This window comes from Emys orbicularis, chromosome 13 (assembly GCF_028017835.1).
Source record: "Emys orbicularis isolate rEmyOrb1 chromosome 13, rEmyOrb1.hap1, whole genome shotgun sequence".
NCBI classification, from domain to species: Eukaryota; Metazoa; Chordata; order Testudines; family Emydidae; genus Emys; species Emys orbicularis.
In genome coordinates, this window is record NC_088695.1 from 5,335,991 (window position 1) to 5,356,155 (window position 20,165).

At 55.1% G+C, this 20,165-nt stretch overlaps 2 protein-coding genes across 2 annotated transcripts; both read left to right on the forward strand.

The window, feature by feature from the left end:
* Positions 1-1,800: 1,800 nt before the first annotated feature.
* LOC135887994 (acetylcholinesterase-like) lies at positions 1,801-3,306 on the forward strand. The gene has a single exon (XM_065415803.1). It carries the CDS (start codon positions 1,801-1,803, stop codon positions 3,304-3,306), a length of 1,506 nt encoding a protein of 501 aa, XP_065271875.1.
* Positions 3,307-17,085: 13,779 nt separating this feature from the next.
* LOC135887947 (acetylcholinesterase-like) lies at positions 17,086-18,594 on the forward strand. The gene has a single exon (XM_065415749.1). It carries the CDS (start codon positions 17,086-17,088, stop codon positions 18,592-18,594), a length of 1,509 nt encoding a protein of 502 aa, XP_065271821.1.
* Positions 18,595-20,165: the final 1,571 nt, after the last annotated feature.

Sequence of the window (20,165 nt, forward strand, 5' to 3'; positions counted from 1 at the left end):
CCCCAAAAACATGACGACCTTGTTCACCACAGCAATCCCCATTTACACTTGCAGTGGGGATCAAACCGTTTCTCCTATTTTTATTTCACTTTAGTATAAATCTCGCCCCCGCAACCCCATCTTTAGTGCTCCAAATGCACATGGAAGGCATAGGGACTAACCCTCAAACCTTGTACCCAGAAAGGGATGGGGAGCTAGTAAAGAGGGTTCAGGCAGAGGAGGGGTGTGGGGGTGCTTGGGGGCTCTACACTGGCAGAGAGGCGGGATGTGATGTACTCACGGAGGAGGGTGGAGGAGGAGAGGGGGTATCAGGAGGGTTGTGGGAGAAGAGGTGCAGGGGAAGGGGGGAGGTGTGGGAGGAGCGGGCTGGGGGAGGGTACAAGGGGAGAGGTGCGGGTGAAGGGAGAGTACAAGGGGAAGGGGTGCGGTGAAGGAGCGATGGGCGAGGTACAAGTGGAGGGGCTGCGAGCGGGATGGGGGGTGCAAGGGCTGAGAGGGGCAGGCGCTGACAGCTGCTTCCCCAGCCCCGTGCAGGCAGAACCGAGAGGACAGACACTGTCCCCCCAGGTGCCTGAGCCGCAGGGGTCCCCCAGCAGGGCAGTATCCCCCGCTCAGAGCCGGGCTCTGCCTCTCCCCGCCCAGGGCAGGCAGCGCGGGGCTGAGGCGGGGGAGGTGAGCGGTGGGCTGGGTCTGGGGGCAGGAGGGGGCGGCGGCAGCTCCCTGGCAGCTCGGGCTGCCCAGCCACTCGCCCTGTCAGTGCGCGAACCGGGATCCGCGCCCCCTGCCCAGCCCGGCGGCGCCTGCACAGCCCCCTCGGGCGGGGAAACGCCGCGCCGCCCTGGGGAGACTCAGAGCAGCAGCGGCAGCAGGACCCCTCCCCCCTCCCTGCAGCCCGGGCCCCACTTCCCTCCCTCCCGCCCCGGCTCCTCACACCCAGGCTGGGCTGCAGTTCAGGGTGCCCGGCCGCTGGAGAGCCGGAGCATCATCCCCCGGAGCTGAGCCCCTCTCGCCGCCGCAGCCGGGCTCAGCTCCGGGGATGACGCTCCGGCTCTCCAGCGGCCGGGCAGCCTGAACTGCCGTCCAGCCTGTGCGACTCAGGCTGCCATGAGCGCCATCTAGCGCCTGCAGCCAGAACTGCAGCGTCAGTTCCAGCGCAGCCTGAAATCCTCAGCTGACAGGATTTCCACTCCATAGGGCACTGCATTCAGCTGACAGGGAACATCTTGGTTCAGGGCCGGCTCCCGGCTTTTTGCGCCCCAAGAAAAAAAAAGGGGGGGGCGGGTGTGCCACCCCTTGGAAAGTGCTGCCCCAAGCACATGCTTGGAGCACTGGTGCCTAGAGCTGGCCCTGCCAGGACTCTTGACTCCCGGCCCACAGTGGTATAATCCACCATACCCCACTCCCTTCCCAGACCTGGGGATAGAACCCAGAAGCCCTGGCTCCCAGAGCCCAACACTCTAACCCATTAGACCCCACTCCCCTCCCCTCCCAGAGTAAAACCCAGGCGTCCTCAATCCCAGCCTCCCTCCCAACTCTAACCACTAGACCCCACTCCCCGCCCAGAACAAGACTCAGGATTGATGCAGAGCAGGGAACACAGCAGCGAGCTAGAGCACGGGTGGTACACACCAAGGGGCTCTATTTGCTAACTGGGATCTAGTCTGAAGTACGGAGCTCCCTTCTGCTGTCTGTAATTAGGTGGCTGGGACTGGATGGGAGCCAGCACCCCCTAGAGGGGAAAGACCCCAGATCCCGTTCCCTATAACTCCCTCTGGGGGGGTTTCCCTTACAGCTGCTGCGATGCTGGGACTCCTCTCTGCGCTCCCCTGCCTGCTCTTCCTCTCCCTGCCGGGCATCAACTCTGGCTCCGATGACGACGGCACCGTGGTGCTCACCACCAGCGGCCCCATCCGGGGCAAGCGCCTCCAGGCCGGCTCCGGCACAGTGACGGCCTTCCTGGGCATCCCCTACGCCGAGCCTCCCGTGGGGGCCTTGCGCTTCCAGAAACCGCTTCCCCACCAGCCCTGGAGCCACGTCCTGGAGACCACCGGCTTCGGCAATGTCTGCCTGCAGTCTCCGCTTACTGGTTACCCTGAGGCTGAAACATGGACACCCAAAACGCCACAGTCTGAGGACTGCCTCTTCCTCAACATCTGGGTGCCCCATCCCCGGCCCCCCGCGCCGGCCCCCATAATCGTCTGGATCCACGGCGGGGGGTTCTTCTCAGGTGCAGCCTCCGTCGATGTCTACGACGGGCGCTTCATAGCCACCACCGGGAACGCGATAGTGGCCTCCATGAACTACCGGCTGGGGGCGCTGGGCTTCCTGTCCCTACCTCCAGCCACCATGGGGAACGCCGGCCTGTGGGACCAGCGCCTGGCGCTGCACTGGCTGCGGGACAACGCAGCCACCTTCGGAGGGGATCCAGCCCGTTTCCTCCTTTTCGGCCAGGACGCTGGGGCTGCGTCAGTCGGCTTCCACCTCCTCTCCCCAGGGAGCCGGCCCCTCTTCACTCGCGCCGCGATGCAGAGTGGAGCCCCGAACGCACCATGGGCCTGGATTTCACTCAGAGAGGCCCAGGAGAGAGGCCGGAGGCTGGGCCACCTGCTGGGCTGCACCGATAGCGATGACACCGCCCTGGTGGGCTGCCTGCAGGGGAAGGAAGCAGGGGAGTTCCCCAAACATGAGTTCTCCGTCTTGCACCACAGGGAGCTGCTGGGGCTGCCCTTTGTGCCGACACCAGATGGGGATTTCCTCCCTGATACACCACCAAGACTCTTGCAGGCTGAGCACGGACAGCCTATGCCTATCGTGGCTGGTTTCACCGCCAATGAAGGCTCCCACATGCTAATCTTTGGTGCCCCCAGCCTCAACCTGGAGAACGCCAGCAATGTCGGCTGGGAGGAGCTGCTGCAGGTGGTGAGGCTCACAGTGCCAGGAGCCCCAGAAGAGGCCGTCCGGGCCGTGGCACAGCGGTACAGCAAGGAAGGGGAGGGGCAGGGCGAGGCACGATACCGATGGGCCATGGATCAAATCGCTGGTGACTACCTCTTTGTGTGCCCGGTAGCTGAGGTGGCTGGGCGGGAGGCGGAGGCCAATAGTTCCGTGTACGCCTACTACTTCACCCACCGCATGAGCGGATTGTCTACACCTCTATGGACGGGGGTGCCGCACGGCTCTGAGCTGCCCTACCTGTTCGGGACCCTGGCGTCCGTGGGAGAAGCCAACCACACGCACACGGAGGCCGAGGCAGCGATGAGCCAAAGGATGATGCAGTACTGCGGCAAGTTCGTCAGCAGCGGGTAAGGGAATCTTCCTGTGCCCCTAAGGCCGCCCAGGAAAACAACTAGCCTGTAGCTCTTTGGCCCGGTGTCCGCAACATCCAGGAAGACCCGGCTCAATGCCATGGCAAAGAAGGAGTCCCTTTAAAATGTAGATAACCTGTTTGGTTGAAGCCCCTGACCTAGAGCTGAACTTACTTCCAGGTTAGGGCTAATTCCCTTCTTCCCTCATCAGGATGTCAGTGATCCCATGAACACAACCATCCTCATTCAAGGAAACAAGGTTTTTAGCTAGGAGCTAGTACTCTCAAAGCTCTGCCTGCTCTTTCCCAGCCCTGCCACACAAACGCAGGGGATGTCTCTGCTACGGAGACTATACGGGCATGGCTACACCAATTATCGTGTAGATGCAGCCTGCACCAGCCAAAGGGGTTGCTCCAGCAGTGGAGCAGCAGTCAGGTGTGTGGTTTTCTCACATCTCTGATTGCGTTAAGTGTGGCAACTTAACTTTTAAGCATAGACCAGGGCATAGATACAAAGGCACGCTCCCTTACATCAAAAATAAGCAAGCAAAACTCCCCAAAAAATCTCTTCAACATTCCCCATTCTAGTTCTATCCACCCACTTTGGGCCCATTGATTCTCAGATTAGAGAAGGGAAGGCAGCCATAAAAAAGTAATAATAATAATAATAATAATATACCACACATGGAAGAAATGAGAAGATGATAGTAATGAATATAAATCAGATATTAGCAATTGTAGAAAATTGAGGAGGGAAGCAAAGAGTCACAAGAAGAAATCTATGACCAGTGGAGTTAAGCACAATAAGGAGTTTTTTAACAATAGTAGGAACAAAAAGAATCCTGACCATGCGATTGGTCCATTACTAGGTGGAAATGGCAGAATTATCAATAGTAATGCAAGTCTACAATAAATCATTCTGTTCTGTATTTGGGGAAAAACAGGTGATATAGTCTCATCGTATGGGGATGACAACACTCTTTCCATTACGCTAGTATCTCTGGAGGATGTTAAACAGAAGCTACCAAAATTAGACATTTTTAAATCAGCAGGTCCAGATAATTTGGATCCAAGAGTTTTAAAAGAGCTGACTAAGGAGCTCTCTGGCCCATTAATGTTGAATTTCGATACATTTTGGAGCACAGGGGAAGTTCCAGAAGATTGGAAGAAAGCTGATGTCATGCCAGTTTATAAAAAAGGGTAAATGGGATCACCTGGGTAATTAGAGGGTTTTGATAAATTGGAGAGGGTCCAGAGAAGAGCCACGAGAATGACAAAAGGATTAGCAAACCTGTTTTATAGTGATCGAATCAAGGATCTCAATCGATGTAGCTTTCCTAAGAGAAGGTGGAGGGGTCTATAAATACCTGCCTGGGTACCAAATATTTAATAATGGGCTTTTCAGTCTAGCCGAGAAAGGTCTGACATGATCTAAAGGTGTGACGTCAAAGCAAGATAAATTCAGACTTCAAATAAGGTATACATTGTTAACAGTCAGAGGAATTAACGATTGGAACAATTTTCTAAGGGTCGTGGTTGATTCTCCATCACTGATGATTAAGATTGCATCTTTTTCTAAAAGATCTGCTTTAGGAATTGTTTGGGGGAACTCCTGTGGCTTGTGTTACAGAGGAGATCAGATGAGATGATCACTTTGGTCCCTTCTGGCCTTGGAATCTATGGGCTTGTCTACACTACAAACCCTAACCCTAACCCTAACACAGCCAATGTGAGACATATTGTGAGCTCTACACATGGGAAAATCCCCGATTGTGCAGCATTGGTCACTGCATGGCGCGTGTGGGACGTCTGCAGATTACACCTATTAGCAGGCTGGTGCCCCTTCTACTTTCCCATGTACCCACAGGGTGAGCCGGGGAGCTGCATATGCAGATTAGCCCAGTGTCAGGCAGGAAGCTGGCCTCTGTTCCTCTACTTTGCCTACAGAGGGAGCCATAGAGTTGCTGTTCCCCCAGGCCACCATCTTTCCTCCAGGCAACGTCCCTGCTACTTGCAGGGCTTCAAGCAGAGGGAAACCTTCTAAACTTAGGGCAGCCTGTGGCTTCTGGCTCCTTAAGAACAATGGCAGGTGGTGGCCATCTTTCCTAGGGACAGCCTGGCTGACACGTGAAAGGGCTGTAGGCAAACGACAGCTGACTCAGGGCAGCTTGTGGCTTCAATCTCATTGAGCACAGTGGGAGATGGTGGCCATTTTGGGTTAGGGCAGCATGTGACCTCATCCTACTTGGAAGGACAACTGAGAGGGGCCATCTTAAGTGAGGAAAAATGGTGGCTTCAGACTTCCTTCCAGTTCAGATCCTCCTATCTATGCCCCTATGTTCCCTGACATCCCAGTGTCACTCCTTGTCTCCCCCACCTCCATCCGCGCATGTTGCTCTGCTCCCCGAATTGCCCTTTCCTATGTCTATGAGCACAAAGGATGTCCATCTTCCCTGAGGGAAGCCTGGCTTCAGTCCCATTAGAAACAATGGGGAACAGTGGCCATCTTTCCTAGGGGCAGTCTCACTTTACGAAGTGCTGTAGCCCAATGGCAGCCATCATAATTCAGGGCAGCCTGTGACTTCCATGTCATCAAGATCAACGAGGACATTGCTCAACTTTATAAATGGCAACCAGTAGAGTCACCCCATATGTAGAGAACAAGAGGCAGCAGCCATCTTAACTGAGGGCAGCCTCTGGCTTCAATCTCATTGGGAACAAGGGATAGCAGCCATTTTGGAAAGTGGCCAAGTTTTTCAAGTTGTCTCCTAATGACCCCTGCAACCAGGATGTCAGACTCAAGCCAAAGCATGTTCCCATCCCTGCCCAGGCCTGGTACTAACCTCTGTGGGGCGTGTTGAATTTCCCCCACAGGAACCCCACGGGGATAGGGGGCAGCGGGAAGCAGTGGCACCCCTACGACCCCACAAAGCAGAACTTCTTCCGCATCGGACTGGAGCCGCCCCAAGTCAAGGAGACGTCCCCTGCCCACCGCTGCAGCTTCTTGGCATCACTGCTCACAAGGAAGCCGAGCCCTACTGGTGAGCATCAGAGGGCTGAAAGGACAGCAGCCCTAGAGGGGAAAGGCCTCGTGTCTCCCCACCCCTCTGAGCCAGCCAATCCCCACTATCGCTGGGGCTGGATTGGAGCTGGTGCCCCGTAGAGGGGAAATACCCTGGATCACATTCACAAATCCATGGGATCTTCTGGCCTCCTAGAGATGCCCCATTTTCCTGCCTGGGGTAGATCTCACATCCCCTGGGAACTCCAGAACCCATCTGCTGTGGGGCAGCCCCAGGTCAGCCCCATCTTTACTTGCTCAGCCCCTCTGGGTAGGACAATAACACCCGTGTTTCCTGTACCAGCCAAACGCCATATAGACCCCTTTCCAGTGGAGGAGGCATGAGCTAAGACAGGGTGATGCCTAACAGGGTGGGTGGGGACAGAGGGATGGATCCGAGGACAGAGGGGCCTGGGGGCAGGTGGCCCATAATGGCACTGAAGAGAAAAGAGGCAGTGAAAAAATAACACACAGCTGGCTCTGGGGAGGGGCATGGCCACTGTGTAACTGTGCAGCACAGGGAGTGAAGGAGAATCCAGCAGCCGCTAGGAAACCTTTGTGCTGGAGGTGGTGGGACTCTTATGGGAGGCAGAGCAGAATGTTGCACATTGGACACCGGGGTTCACAGATGCTGGGAAACACAGGACCTCCACCAGCACAGCATCCCCTACTGCTAGAACATAGCAGTGGGAGGAGCACTGACTGTGTGGAGACAGCTCCCTGCTGAGCCCCCATGCGGCTCTGTGCAGCAAAGCGCCCCCTACTGCACAGGGATTAGCACTGACTGTAAGGGGTGAGCACCCCATACTGAGCCCGTGCTGCACCTGGTTTCCCCGCAGGTCTCCCCTCCCATTTGCAAGTAGACCAAACCCTGCATAGTCTGAGCTCATCCCCACTGCTGTTAACCCCACTCACTGTGTGTCCTGCAGGAGCAGACCCAGGACGTGCCCAGCCCGGGGGGCAGTGAATGAAGAGCTGAGCAATTATAATCCCCTGACGGGGGGAACCCTCCATGCAGACAAGAACATCCAGTTCCTGCTAGCGCCTGTCGATTCATTAATGAGGCTCCTGCTAATAAACCCGCTGGGCATACACGGACGGACCCTCCCGCTGCAATTTCTCCACACCCAGTGCATTAAAGCATATTCAGTCTAGAGACAAAACCCTGGCGTGTGATGTTGATTAGCTGCTCCTGAGCAGGGGAGAGTGTGTGTGTTGGGGTTAAGTGTTGAAATAATAAACTACACAGATTACATGTGCGGGGGGGGAGGTAGGTAAATGATGCTCTGGGTTTTCATGAGGCAAATGACAAAGGCCAGAGATCACACTGTGCACCCAGAGCTAGAAACGGAACCCAGGATTCCTGACTCCCAGCCTCCCCTGGTCTAACCAACTAGATCCCAATCCCCTCCCAGAGCTGGGATAGAACCCAGGCATCTTGGCTTCCATATCACACTTGTCTAATCCATCAAACCCCACTCTCATCCCCAATATGGGGATAATTACTCTTGGGGAATTCTCCACCACAAAATTAAAACTTCTGCGCACAATATTTAAAAATTCTGCATATTTTAATTGTCAACATAACATAATATAATCGGACCTGTTTCAATTATTTTGGTAATTTCTTTCAAAATACCTGTCAGCAAATATGTCTGTAACAATACAGACAACAAAAAAGATTCAGGAAATGTTTTTGACAAGTTGATTCCTTACTAGGCATATTAATACAGTACAGAACTTTGAGTATTAATTCATTTAAACTACAATACAGAAATGTTTTTCCGGCCCCCCTCAGAAGCAGTGCAAAGGCTTGTGGGGGTCGGGGTAATGGAGGTGCTGCGGGAGAGTGAAGTATTTGCTGAGAAGGAGACTGGGTGTGAACTTGGAGGGTGTGGTTGGAAGAAGTATAGAACAGGTTTTTTTGGGGGGGGAGGAGGGATTGTTTGGAAGCCCCAGCCATGCAGATCTTGTCTGACCCATAGCCTCTCTCATTCAGTCATGCACATCTACCCCTGTTCCCATGTGTCCCCGCACCTCCCGTCCCCATGTTTATTTGCACCCCCACACAACTATCTCCTTCTCCTGTCCCCATGAAGCCCTGCACTCCCATCCCCATGTGGCCCTGCACCCCCACTCAGCCACCCACTCCCCCATGTATCCCTGCATCCCCTTCCCCCATCCCCAGGTGGTCCTGCAACCCCTACCCCCATCCCCATGTGGCTCTGCACCCCCACTCCAATTCAGCCCCCACTCCAGTCTGTCCCTCGCCCATCAGCCCTTATGAACCCCAGTCTGTGACACACACCCCCAGCAGCCCCATGTGCCCCACTCTGTCCGTCCCCCCATATCCCTTGAGTCCTCACCTGGCCCCACCAGCGGGGCACTGTGAGGAAGGCAGCCTCATCTCTTCCCTCTCCACAGCTGGAGCTGGACCGGGACTGGCTGCTCTCTGTTCTGGTGCCACAGCGGCCCCTAGAGGGCAAAAGGCATAACTGCAACAGAATAGATTTTCTGCTGGGAAAAAAATTCTCCACAGCACATGAATTCACATACTCAGTGGCGTAGAATTCCCCCAGAAGTTGATAATACCCAGGAGTCCTAACTCCCTGACCCACTCTGTTCTAACCACTCCCCTCCCACTTCTTGGTTAGGCAAGGAAGGAAGCGGCGTTGGGATTGGGGCTGGTTCAGTTCTGGGAGTCTGAAGCTGGCTAAAGCTGGGAGGAGCTGGAGGAGAGCTGAGGGGTGGGGTGGCTAAGGTTAGTCTTAATGTTAAAGGTTGAAGAGTTAGGGTCAGATTTGGGGAGCAGAGTTATAATTAGAGTGTTAGGGTTGGGAATTGGGATTTATGGGTTCCAGTTCCAGCTGAGGGTTAGGGTTAAGTGGCAGGATGATGGGGGATGGGTGGAACTGTTCAGTTCAGAGTTAGGGGTGACTGTTAGGATTGTAGAAGAGGCAACAGGCTGATAGGGTAGGACTGTCTGTGGAGTTAAATGGTGGGGTTCTCGGTTAGCATTAGTGGGGATGTGGTAGAGTGTAAAGGGGAGAGAGCGAGAGGGCTGGGAGGCTGGGCGAGATGGTGAGTTATAGGATACACGGAGCATAATAGGGTTTGAATTAGGGGGTAGAATAAGGGTTGGGAGACAGGATTAAGGGATAGTATTTGGGCACTAGCAATTGGGCGGGTTAGGTTTGGGGTGTCAGTGGTAGGGTTAGGGCTATGGGTATAGGGTTAAGGCAACAGTGTTAGGGATAGGGCTATGGGAATGGGGTTAAGAAATGAGTGTTAGGGTTGGAGTGTTAGGGTTAGGGCTATGGACATAGGGTTAAGGTGCTAGGGTCAGGGCTAGGGCTATGGGTATAGGGCAATGGTTCTCAAACTTTTGTACTGGTGACCCCTTTCACGTAGCAAGCCTATGAGTGCAACTCCCCCTTATAAATTAAAAACACTTTTTATATATTTAACACCATTCCAAATGCTGGCGGTGAAGCGGGGTTTGCGGTGGAGGCTGACAGCTCATGACCACTATGTAAGAACCTTGCAAGTGACTGTCCCCATCAGATAATAGCCCTACCACTGCTGCCAGCTAACAGAGCGCTCTTTTCAGTCCAAGGGACAGCTCTCTTTTGCGGCGCTGAAAGGCCTGGGATCTCTCCCTGCTGATGACCATGGGGGGTTGTGTGTAAATGAAGGCCCATAGGGGTGGGGCGATGAGGGTGTCTCGGACTCACACCGGATGACTGTGATGATGCTGCAGAACTGGCCCAGCCTGGCAGTGCAGGCGTCCCCCTTTGGCATGCAGCCAACCTGACAGCTCGTGATGGTGCACTCCCGGCACTGCTGGCCCCCCACTGCGGGGTGCAAACAGACATAGAGAGGGAGTCAGAGAGATGGACAAGGTGAGATGGGAGATAGAGAGATTCGGAGAGGGAGAGGGGTGGGTGTCCATCTGCGCACAGCCCCTGCCCCTGTGCCCCCTGCTGCCAGCTCACCTGTGGGGTACTTGCTGCAGCAGGATCCCTACTGCTGTCCATAGTGGCCAAGCCAGCCAAAGCTGTCCCTGAGTCTCTGCACCAAATGAGCTGTGCCATCCCTCCCGCAGACCTACCCCCAGCATGAGGCACAGCAGGGCAGCAGCTGTGAGGAGCAGAGCCCGGGCCATGCTGGGCTTCTCCAGGTCACTGGCAGATGCTGGGCCAGGGAAAGGCGATTCCCCAGCACAGAGAGATGACAGTTTCCCTGCTGCCCCGGAGGCAGCAGATCTTTCTGAGGCTTGGGAACCATCCGGGCAGGAATTTCCCAGTGCGGGATCATGCAGGGAAAGGGACAGTGCCTTTTTGGATCAACAGGAGAGCAAACAGGATGGGGAATACATTAAATTAGCCCCAGGAAAAAACTTTGCTGACACAAACTCACTCCTAACCCACAGCCCACAGCTATCCCCTCACAGCCCTGGGCTCCCCCCACTCCCCACAGCTCCGCTACTGCTCCTCAATCCCGACCCCCAGCCCTCTGCTATCCCACCCCTAGGCATCCCCCCACAGCTCTGCTGATACCCCTCAATGCTGATCCATAGCCCCCTGGTATCCCAGCTCTGGGATCCTGCACCCCACAGAGCTATGCCGATGGCCCTCGGACCCAACGCACTGCCTCCTGCTAACCTTTCCCTGAGCTCCCCCCACACCCTGCAGCTCAGCCGATGCAGGTCAGTCCTGACCCCCAGCCCTCTGATATCCCAGCCCTGGGCTCCCCCCTCCTGCAGCACTGTCAATGCCCCTCAATCCCACCTGTCAGCAATTCTCCTCCCCTGCTGCCACAACAGATTATCTAGGCTAAATTTTTTGGCATAATATGCACTCAGGGTCCCACTGTGACTCACCCAACTTGTGACAAATGGTGACAACTAGAAATAACAAAACCCTATTGCTGAGCGACTATGAGAAGCAACGCAGGGACCTCAGGGCAATTTCAGACCCACCCCACAGGAGGAACAAACATGCCCAAAGCTGTCAATAATGTTCATGACCCAACCACATGTTGTCAGAACCAGGATCTCCCCTGGAGCGGCTCTCACAAGCTAAGAGGGTGGCAGCATGGACAGAATTTCAAAAGGAGATTTCCAAAAGTCAGCAGATACTACAGGGAGTGGGGTAGGGACGCCATCCCCTGACAGTCAGTGCTGTCCCCAGTGCTCCAGTGTGGCATTAAGGGGCGCTGTGCTGCACAGATGGGGGCGCTCAGTAAGGGATGCTCTTCCCTTGCTTGCAGTCACTGCTCTGTTGTTTTTTCCCATTAGAAATAACCAACTCATTGACCCTGCTTCTCACTGAACATCCAGTGAATGCCAGTGAAAATGAGGTAGGATCAGAGGCTAAAATAGGGAAAGAACCAGTTAAACATTACTTAGACAAGTTAGATGTCTTCAAGTCACCAGGGCCTGATGAAATACATCCTAGAATTCTCAAGGATCTAACTGGGGAGGTATCTGAGCCATTTGCAATTATCTTTGAAAAGTCATGGAGGATGGGAGACATTCCAGGGGACTGGAAAAGGGCAAATATAGTGCCCATTTATAAAAAGGGAAATAAGGACAACCTGGGGAATTAACTTCAGTACCCAGAAAAATAATGGAGCAAACAATTAATCAATTTTCAAGCACCTAGAAGATAATAAAGTGAAAGGTAACAGTCAGCATAGATTTGTCAAGAACAAATCATGTCAAACCAACCTGATAGCTTTCTTGGACAGAGTAACAAGCCTTGTGAATAGGGGGAAAGTGGTAGATGTGGTATATCTTGACTTTAATAAGGCTTTTGATACTGTCTCGCATGACCTTCTCATAAGCAAACTAGGGAAATACAACCTAGATGTAACCACTATAAGATGGAGCTACTACATAACTGCTTGGAAAACCATTCCCAGAGAGTAGTTATCAGTGGTTCACAGTCAAGCTGGACGAGCATATTGAGTGGGGTCCCGCAGGGATCAGTTCTGGGTCCGGTTCTGTTCAATATCTTCATCAATGATTTAGATAATGGCATAGAGAGCACACTTATAAAGTTTGCAGACGATACCAAGCTGGGAGGGGTTGCAAGTACTTGCAAATGCAAAGTGCTCCACTTAGGAAGGAACAATCAGTTGTACACATACAAACTGGGAAATGACGGCCTAGATAGAAGTACTGCAGAAAGAGATCTGGGGGTCAGAGTTAAGGCTACGTATTAGTCATAGGTATTTTTAGTAAAAGTCATGGACAGGTCACAGGCAGTAAACAAAAATTCACGGCCTGTGACCTGTTCATGACTTTCACTATATACTGCTAAGTAAAGCTTGGGCCAGGGGGCCGCAGGTGCTCTAGGGGGTGGACCAGGGGCACCGCGGGTGCTGGGGGGATGGCCCGGGACCTCTACTGGTGCTGGGTGTGAGGCAGGCGGCAGCGCACAGAACGGGACCCCCACTGGTCCTGGGTGGGGAGGGTTGGTGGGGCTTGCAGGCTCTATCCCCAGCTTGGCGTGTCCCTGCAGCTCCTAGGCAGAGGAGCAGCCAGGGGGGCTCTGTGTGCTGTTCCTATCACAAGCGCCAGCTCCGCAGCTCCCATTGGCCAGGACCTGCAGCCAATAGAAGCTTTGTGGCAGCACCTGCGGGCACGGGCAGTGCACGGAACCTCCTCGCCCCTCTGCCTAGGAGCTGCAGGGACATTCCGGTGGGAGCTGGGGGCCCCCCCAGCTAAGCACTGCCCTGCATCCCAACCTCCTGCCCCAGCCCTGATCCCCCTTCCACACATCCAAACTGCTGCTGCTGGCCCAGGGGCTGCTGCAGAAGTCACAGAGGTCATGGAAAGTCACAAAATCTGTGACTTCCGTGACCTCCATGACAGATACGCAGCCTTAGTCATAGTGGATCAAAATGTAAATATGAGTCAACAGTGTAACACTGTTGCAAAAAATAAAAAGCAAACATCATTCTGGGACGTATTAGCGGTAGTGTTGTAAGCAAGCACGAGAAGTAATTCTTCCGCTCTACTCCACGCTGATTAGGCCTCAGCTGGAGTATTGTGTCCAGTTCTGGGCACCACATTTCAGGAAAGCTGTGGACAAATTGGAGAAAGTCCAGAGGAGAGCAACATCAATGATGAAAGGTCTAGGAAACATGACCTATGAGGCAAGATTGAAAAACCTGGGTTTGTTTAGTCTGGAGAAGAGAAGACTGAGAGGGGACATGATAACAGTTTTCAAGTACACAGGGCCGGCTCTAGGTTTTTTGCCGCCCCAAGCAAAAAAAATTTTGGCTGCCCCCCACCGCAGCCCTGGGCTCTTACCCCCCCCACCAGTGCCCTCCCCCACCTGCACCCCATCCCGCCCCAACCCTGGGCTCTCTCTTCCCCCCCCCGCACCCACACCCCCTGCTGCCCCAGCCCTGGGCTCTCCACCCCACTCCACCCCACCCCACCCACACCCCCTGCTGCCCCAGCCCTGGGCTCCCCCACACCAGTGCTGACTCCGCCCACTCCCCCCTCGCCTCCAGCCGGTCCGGTGCTGGCAGGGTCGGGGTAAGCAGCGAGGCTCCTGGGCCGCGCCTCAGCCCAGGGTCCCTCCAGCCAGGGCTCCCGCCTCCAGGACCGGCCGGGACCTGGGAGGGCAGAGCCAGGAGACCGCCCCGGTAGGGGGCTGAGGAGCCGGGGCAGGGTAGCCCCAGAGGGAGCGGAGCCCCGGAGAGCGGGACGGGGCCCCGCACGGCAGCGCCCCGCCCTCTATGACCCCACTGCTGCTGCTGCTTCTGGCCGCCCTGCCGTAGTCCCTGGGCGGCTCGGGCCGCTTCGCCCAGCCCTGGCTGCGGCGCTGGGGGGCGGCCGCCCTGCGGCACCTGCAGGTGGCTCCGTGTGCCCCACAGGGCGGCCCCCAGCCCGAGTGTCCCCCGCTCAGAGCCTGCCCGGCCCAGCCACAAGGTGCAGGCGCTGCTCCCCCACAGCACGAACTGCAGTGGCCCAAGGGCGCTCCCGCGCATGACGCTCTGCTGCTGCCAGGGCCGGCTCTAGGCTTTTGCCACCTGAAGCAAAACAAAAAAAAAATGATGGCCGGAATGCCGCCCCTGAAAATGTGCCGCCCCAAGCACGTGCTTGGTTTGCTGGTGCCAAGAGCCGGCCCTGCACGTCACACCCTGAGTGTCCGTGTATAGCCACAGCCCTGATTCAGCAACTCTGACCCCAGCAGCCTGTCCGCAAACACCAGCCACACTCTGGCTTCCACCAGCCTTGGTTACCACTTGCAGAGTGACCCTAACACACTCCTAGTCCTGGATTTCCGCCCCGCCCCGCCCCCAACATGTGTTCTGCACTGTTCAGCCCTCTCCTGGACAGTCCAGGAGGTGGGATAGCTCAGTGGTTTGAGCATTGGCTTGCTCAACCCAGGGTTGTGAGTTCAATTCTCAAGGGGGCCACTTAGGGATCTGGGGCAAAATCAGTACTTGGTCCTGCTAGTAAAGGCAGGGGGCTGGACTCGATGACCTTTCAGGGTCCTTTCCAGTTCTGGGAAATAGGATATCTCAATTAGTTTATTTTTATTTCAGATCTGTTGCTTCTCTAAGGGGATCTGCTACCTTAAAGGGAGTTACCCGAACGATCCACAACACTGGGTGAGTTTCAATTAAAGAATAAAACAAGTTTATCTAACTACAAAGAGACAGATTTTAAGTGATGAGGCATGAAGTCAGGAACGGCTACAAGAAAAACAAAGATAAGACACTTTCTAAACTCAGGTTTCACAGTAGCAGCCGTGTTAGTCTGTATCCGCAAGAAAAAGAACAGGAGTACTTGTGGCACCTTAGAGACTAACAAATTTATTTGAGCATAAGCTTTCGTGGGCTACAGCCTACTTCATGAAAAGGTGGGAGTTGTCCTACCAACTAGATCTTACAACTAGGTACAATCAACTTAGGCTTGAATAGAGACTGGGAATGGCTGAGCCATTACAAACATTGAATCTATTTCACCATGTTAAGTATTCTCACACCTCTTGTCCAACTGTCTGTAATGGGCTATCTTGATTATCACTACAAAAGTTTTTGTAGTTAATTAGCCTCTTAGAGTTGGTAGGACAACTCCCACCTTTTCATGCTCTCTGTATGTATATATATATCTCCTCACTATATGTTCCATTCTATGCATCGGATGAAGTAGGCTGTAGCCCATGAAAGCTCATGGTCTAATAAATTTGTTAGTCTCTAAGGTGCCACAAGTACTCCTATTATTTTTTCTAAACTCAACAAACTTGCCTTGGGTCAAGGTGAAGTCCCTGTATTCAGTATATTGCTGGCCAGACTCTCAGGCCAGGATCTGTTCCCAAAGCCCGACAGCTGTTTCTTTTGTCTTCTTAGATGAAAAGAGAGAGATGGGTAGGGAGACATAGCATTGGGGGTGGTTTTGCCCCTCGCTTTTATAGTTCAGTCACCCTCTGAAATGTATTTTTCTGAGCGTAACTCCTAGATAAAGTTCTCTCCAACTGAGAGCAAGGAGGCGCACACACACACACACACACACACACACACACACACACACACACCACTTCCTTACCAAAGAATGGCCACTTGACAGGTGATGGCCCATCAGCTTTGATGTCACCTGGCTGGGGTGTCACCTTGTCCTTTGTCCTTGAGAAACAGGTTTACCCCCTCCCCAGACTTGTCTGAAAAACACCGGATTTCAGCTTATGTTCATAACTTTACACCGAATGTTGCTACACACATTTCACCATGACGTTATTGACCAGCAAGTTATTCGTTTTCAAATGATACCTCACACGGCATATTTTGCACAAAGGTTATTGCAATAGCGTGAAGGGTGTGAATGCAGGGGTGTATTCCGTCACACCTTCGGAGTTAAATCCCCTCTCGGGGACTGAATCAGCAGGGCTCCCTCTGAACACCAGCCACTGATGGTGGCCCAGCTTGGGCCACACTCAACTTGTGGCTCACTCCACTAACTCCAAGAACTGCCATGCTAGCAGCCAGTAGGTCCTTTAATTTCAGCCTGCTGGGTCTTGATTGGCCCTTGCTGATCCCCAGCCCTTCTAGCACCTGGAGGACCAGATATCACTGGGTGTCCAAAATGGCTGCCAGCTGGGAGGTCTAATATTCCCTGCTCTTTTCCTTTCAGAAAGCTGTTTCCTGGACCAGGGTGCAGCAGAGTAGCAGGGCCTCCAGGCTGGGCCACAAAGGCCTGGCACCCCCTCCACAGGCCCTTGTTAACAACCTTCTCGTGCGTAAATCACAATAAGTAACCTAAACGAATGCATTTTTACTTCTCCTGCTCAAGTTGACTTGCATCTGTCCGGCTCCCAGCCCATCTCTGCCTTGCTCTTACACATCCACGCACCAGCCAGGGGTTCTGACCTTCCAACAGTTGTTATGCTTCTTACTGCTCTGTTTCTGTGGTTTGCTTCTTCGTGCCCGGCTGGCGTTAACAGCTCCCTCTTGACCCTCTGCTTCATCCTGCTATTTGAACAGCCGAAGGGTTTTACACAAACCAGTTACTGGATGTGCAAACGGTCGCAGCAAAGTCAAAAGTGCCGTATTATCAAAATCGCATGCAAAAGCAAAAATTCCCGTATATTTTCGTATACTGTTATATATATAATATTAATGCTGCTCGCATTATTGAGTATACATTTGACTAACACAATTCATTACACAGTTCTCCAACACATCCCTTCCAGCTGCTGCCATGATGGGACTTCTCCACGTGGTTCCCTCCCTGCTCCTCCTCTCCCTGCCAGGCCCCAGCTCTGGCTCCGATGACAATGGCACCGTGGTGCTCACCACCAGCGGCCCTATCCGGGGCAAGCGCCTCCCGGCCGGCTCCGGCACAGTGACGGCCTTCCTGGGCATCCCCTACGCCGAGCCCCCCGTGGGGGCCTTGCGCTTCCAGAAACCGCTTCCCCACCAGCCCTGGAGCCACGTCCTGGAGGCCACCGGCTTCGGCAACGCCTGCCACCAGCCTCCGCTTACTGGTTACCCTGATGCCGAAATTTTCTTCGTCAATACGCCGCAGTCTGAGGACTGCCTCTTCCTCAACATCTGGGTGCCCCATCCACGGCCTCCTGTGCCGGCCCCCATCCTCGTCTGGATCCACGGCGGGGGGTTTTATATGGGTGCAACCTCTGTGGAGCTCCACAGTGGCCGCTTCTTAGCCGCCACCGAGAAGGTGATCGTGGCCTCCATGAACTACCGCCTGGGGGCGCTGGGCTTCCTGTCTCTGCCCCCGGCCGCCCCGGGGAACGCCGGCCTGTGGGACCAGCGCCTGGCGCTGCGCTGGCTGCGGGACAACGCAGCCGCCTTCGGTGGGGACCCGGCCCGTTTGATGCTCTTCGGCCAGAGCGCTGGGGCTGGGGCGGTCGGCCTCCACCTCCTCTCCCCAGGGAGCCGGCCCCTCTTCACCCGCGTCACGATGCAGAGCGGAGCCCCGACAGCACCATGGGCTTGGATTTCACCCATGAAGGCCAAGGAGAGAGGCCGGAGGCTGGGCCAGCTGCTGGGCTGCACTGATAGCGATGACACGGCCCTGGTGGGCTGCCTGCAGGGGAAGGAACCCGGGGAGTTCCCCAAACACGAGTTCTCTGTTTTGCAGTACCCGGATCTGTTGGGGATATCCTTTGCGCCAACACCAGATGGGGATTTCCTCCCTGATACACCACCAAGGCTACTCCAGGCCCAGCATGACCAGCCTATAATACCCATCCTGACCGGCATCACTGCCAACGAAGGCTCCTACTTGCTAAGTGGCAGTGTCCCCAGCTTCAACCTGGAGAACGCCAGCTCCATCGGGTGGCATGAGCTGCTGAAGCTGGTGAGGCTCATAGCACCAGGGGCACCAGAAAAGGCCACCCAGGCCATGGCACAGCAGTACAGCCAGGAGGGGGAGAAGCAGGGGGAGGCACAGTACCGATGGGCCATGGAACAAATCGTTGGTGACTACGCCATTGTGTGCCCGGTAGCCGAGGTGGCTAGGCGAGAGGCAGAGGCTGGCAATCCCGTGTATGCCTACTACTTCACCCACCGCAGCAGTGGCTTGTCTTCACCTGAGTGGACAGGGGTGCCACACAGCTCTGATCTGCTCTTCATGTTTGGGACCCTGGCATCCGTGAGAGGCACCAACTACACGCACACGGAGGCCGAGGCGGGGCTGAGCCGCAGGGTGATGCGGTACTGGGCGGAATTCGCCAGGAGTGGGTAAGGGAATCCCCCACAATCCTCTTGTGCCCCTGAGCCAGACCATGAGAGCAGCTGTAACTCTTTGGCCAGGTGAACACAACATCCAGGAAGACCCGGCTCAATGCCATGCAAGAAGGCGTCCCTGTGAAAAATAGTTAATCTATTTGGTTGAAGCCCCTGACCTAGAGCTGAACTTACTTTGGGGATGTAAAATCTGAGCCCCCTGATTCCTGGTTAGGGATAATTCCCTTCTTCCCTCATCAGGATGTCAGTAATCCCATAAACACACGCACTCTCATTAAAGGAAACATGGTTTTTAGCTAGTAGCCAATGATCTCAGAATTCTGCCTGCCCTTTCCCAGCTGTTCCACACAAACTCAGGGGATGTCTATGCTACGAAGACCATATGGTCATGGCTACAGCACCGTAGCTAGACCGGAGTCACCCCATAGTGTAGACACGGCCTACCTTGAGGGAAGGGGATTTTCCACCGGTGTATGAACACTGCCTCCCCAAACCACAATCGCTGCATTCACAGCACCAGCCTTCATAGGCACCGACTCTGTGGGTGCTCCGGAGCTGGAGCACCCACGGGGAAAAATTAGTGAGTGCTCTGCACCCACCGGCAGCCAAGCTCCCCTCACCCCCCGCCCCAGCCTCGCCTCTTCCCCTGAGCGCGCCGGGTCCCCGCTCCTCTGCCTACCTCCCAGCACTTCCCACCCGGCCACTGCCAAACAGCTGTTTGCAGTCTCCAGGAGGGAGGGGGCGGAGCGGGAACGTGGCACGCTTACGGGAGGAAGCGGGGAAGAGGCGGGGCCGGGGTGGCGATTCGGGGAAGGAGTCGGAATAGGGCCAGCTTTTAGGGCTTAGATATCGGAAAACAGTGGCCATCATTCATGGGTGGCACGTGAACCGCCGGCTGGGGGAGGCTAGCCCCCAGCCCCGCCCCTTCCACCCGAGGCCCTGCCCCTTCTGCACCCCCCACCAATGCCCAGAGCTCTCCCCACCGCAGCTGCTGGCCCCGCCCCAGGCTAGTGCCCCCAGGCCTGGAGCACCCTCAACCCCAGGGCGACGGGAGAGCAGGTGGCATGGCCTGAGCCGGAGCCACCCCACAGGGAGACTGGAGCCGTGCCGAGTGGGAAGCGGGGGCGGGGGGGAAAGACTGGGGGCAGGGCATGGGCGGGGCCATGCCTGGCTGTTTGGGGAGCCTCAGCCTCCCGCAGCCTATGATACCCGCCGCCCATGCCATCGTTCCTAGGAGCAGTCTCACTTTCTGCAAGGGCTGTAGGCCAATGGCAGCCATCATAACTTAGGGCAGCCTGTGGCTTCAAACTTGAGAACAACTGGAGACAGCAGCCATCTTTATAAAGGGCAACCTGTGGCGTCACCCCATGTAAGGAGAATTAGAGGCAGCCACCATCTTAACTGAGGGCAGCCTGCGGCTTCACTCTGATTGGGAACAACAAGGGATGGTAGCCATTTTGGAAAAGGGCTAGACTTTGCAAGTTTAATGACCCCTTGGTCTGGGATGTCAGACTCCAGCAGAGCACGTTCCCATCCCTGCCCAGGCCTGGCTCTGGGTGGGGAGTGTGA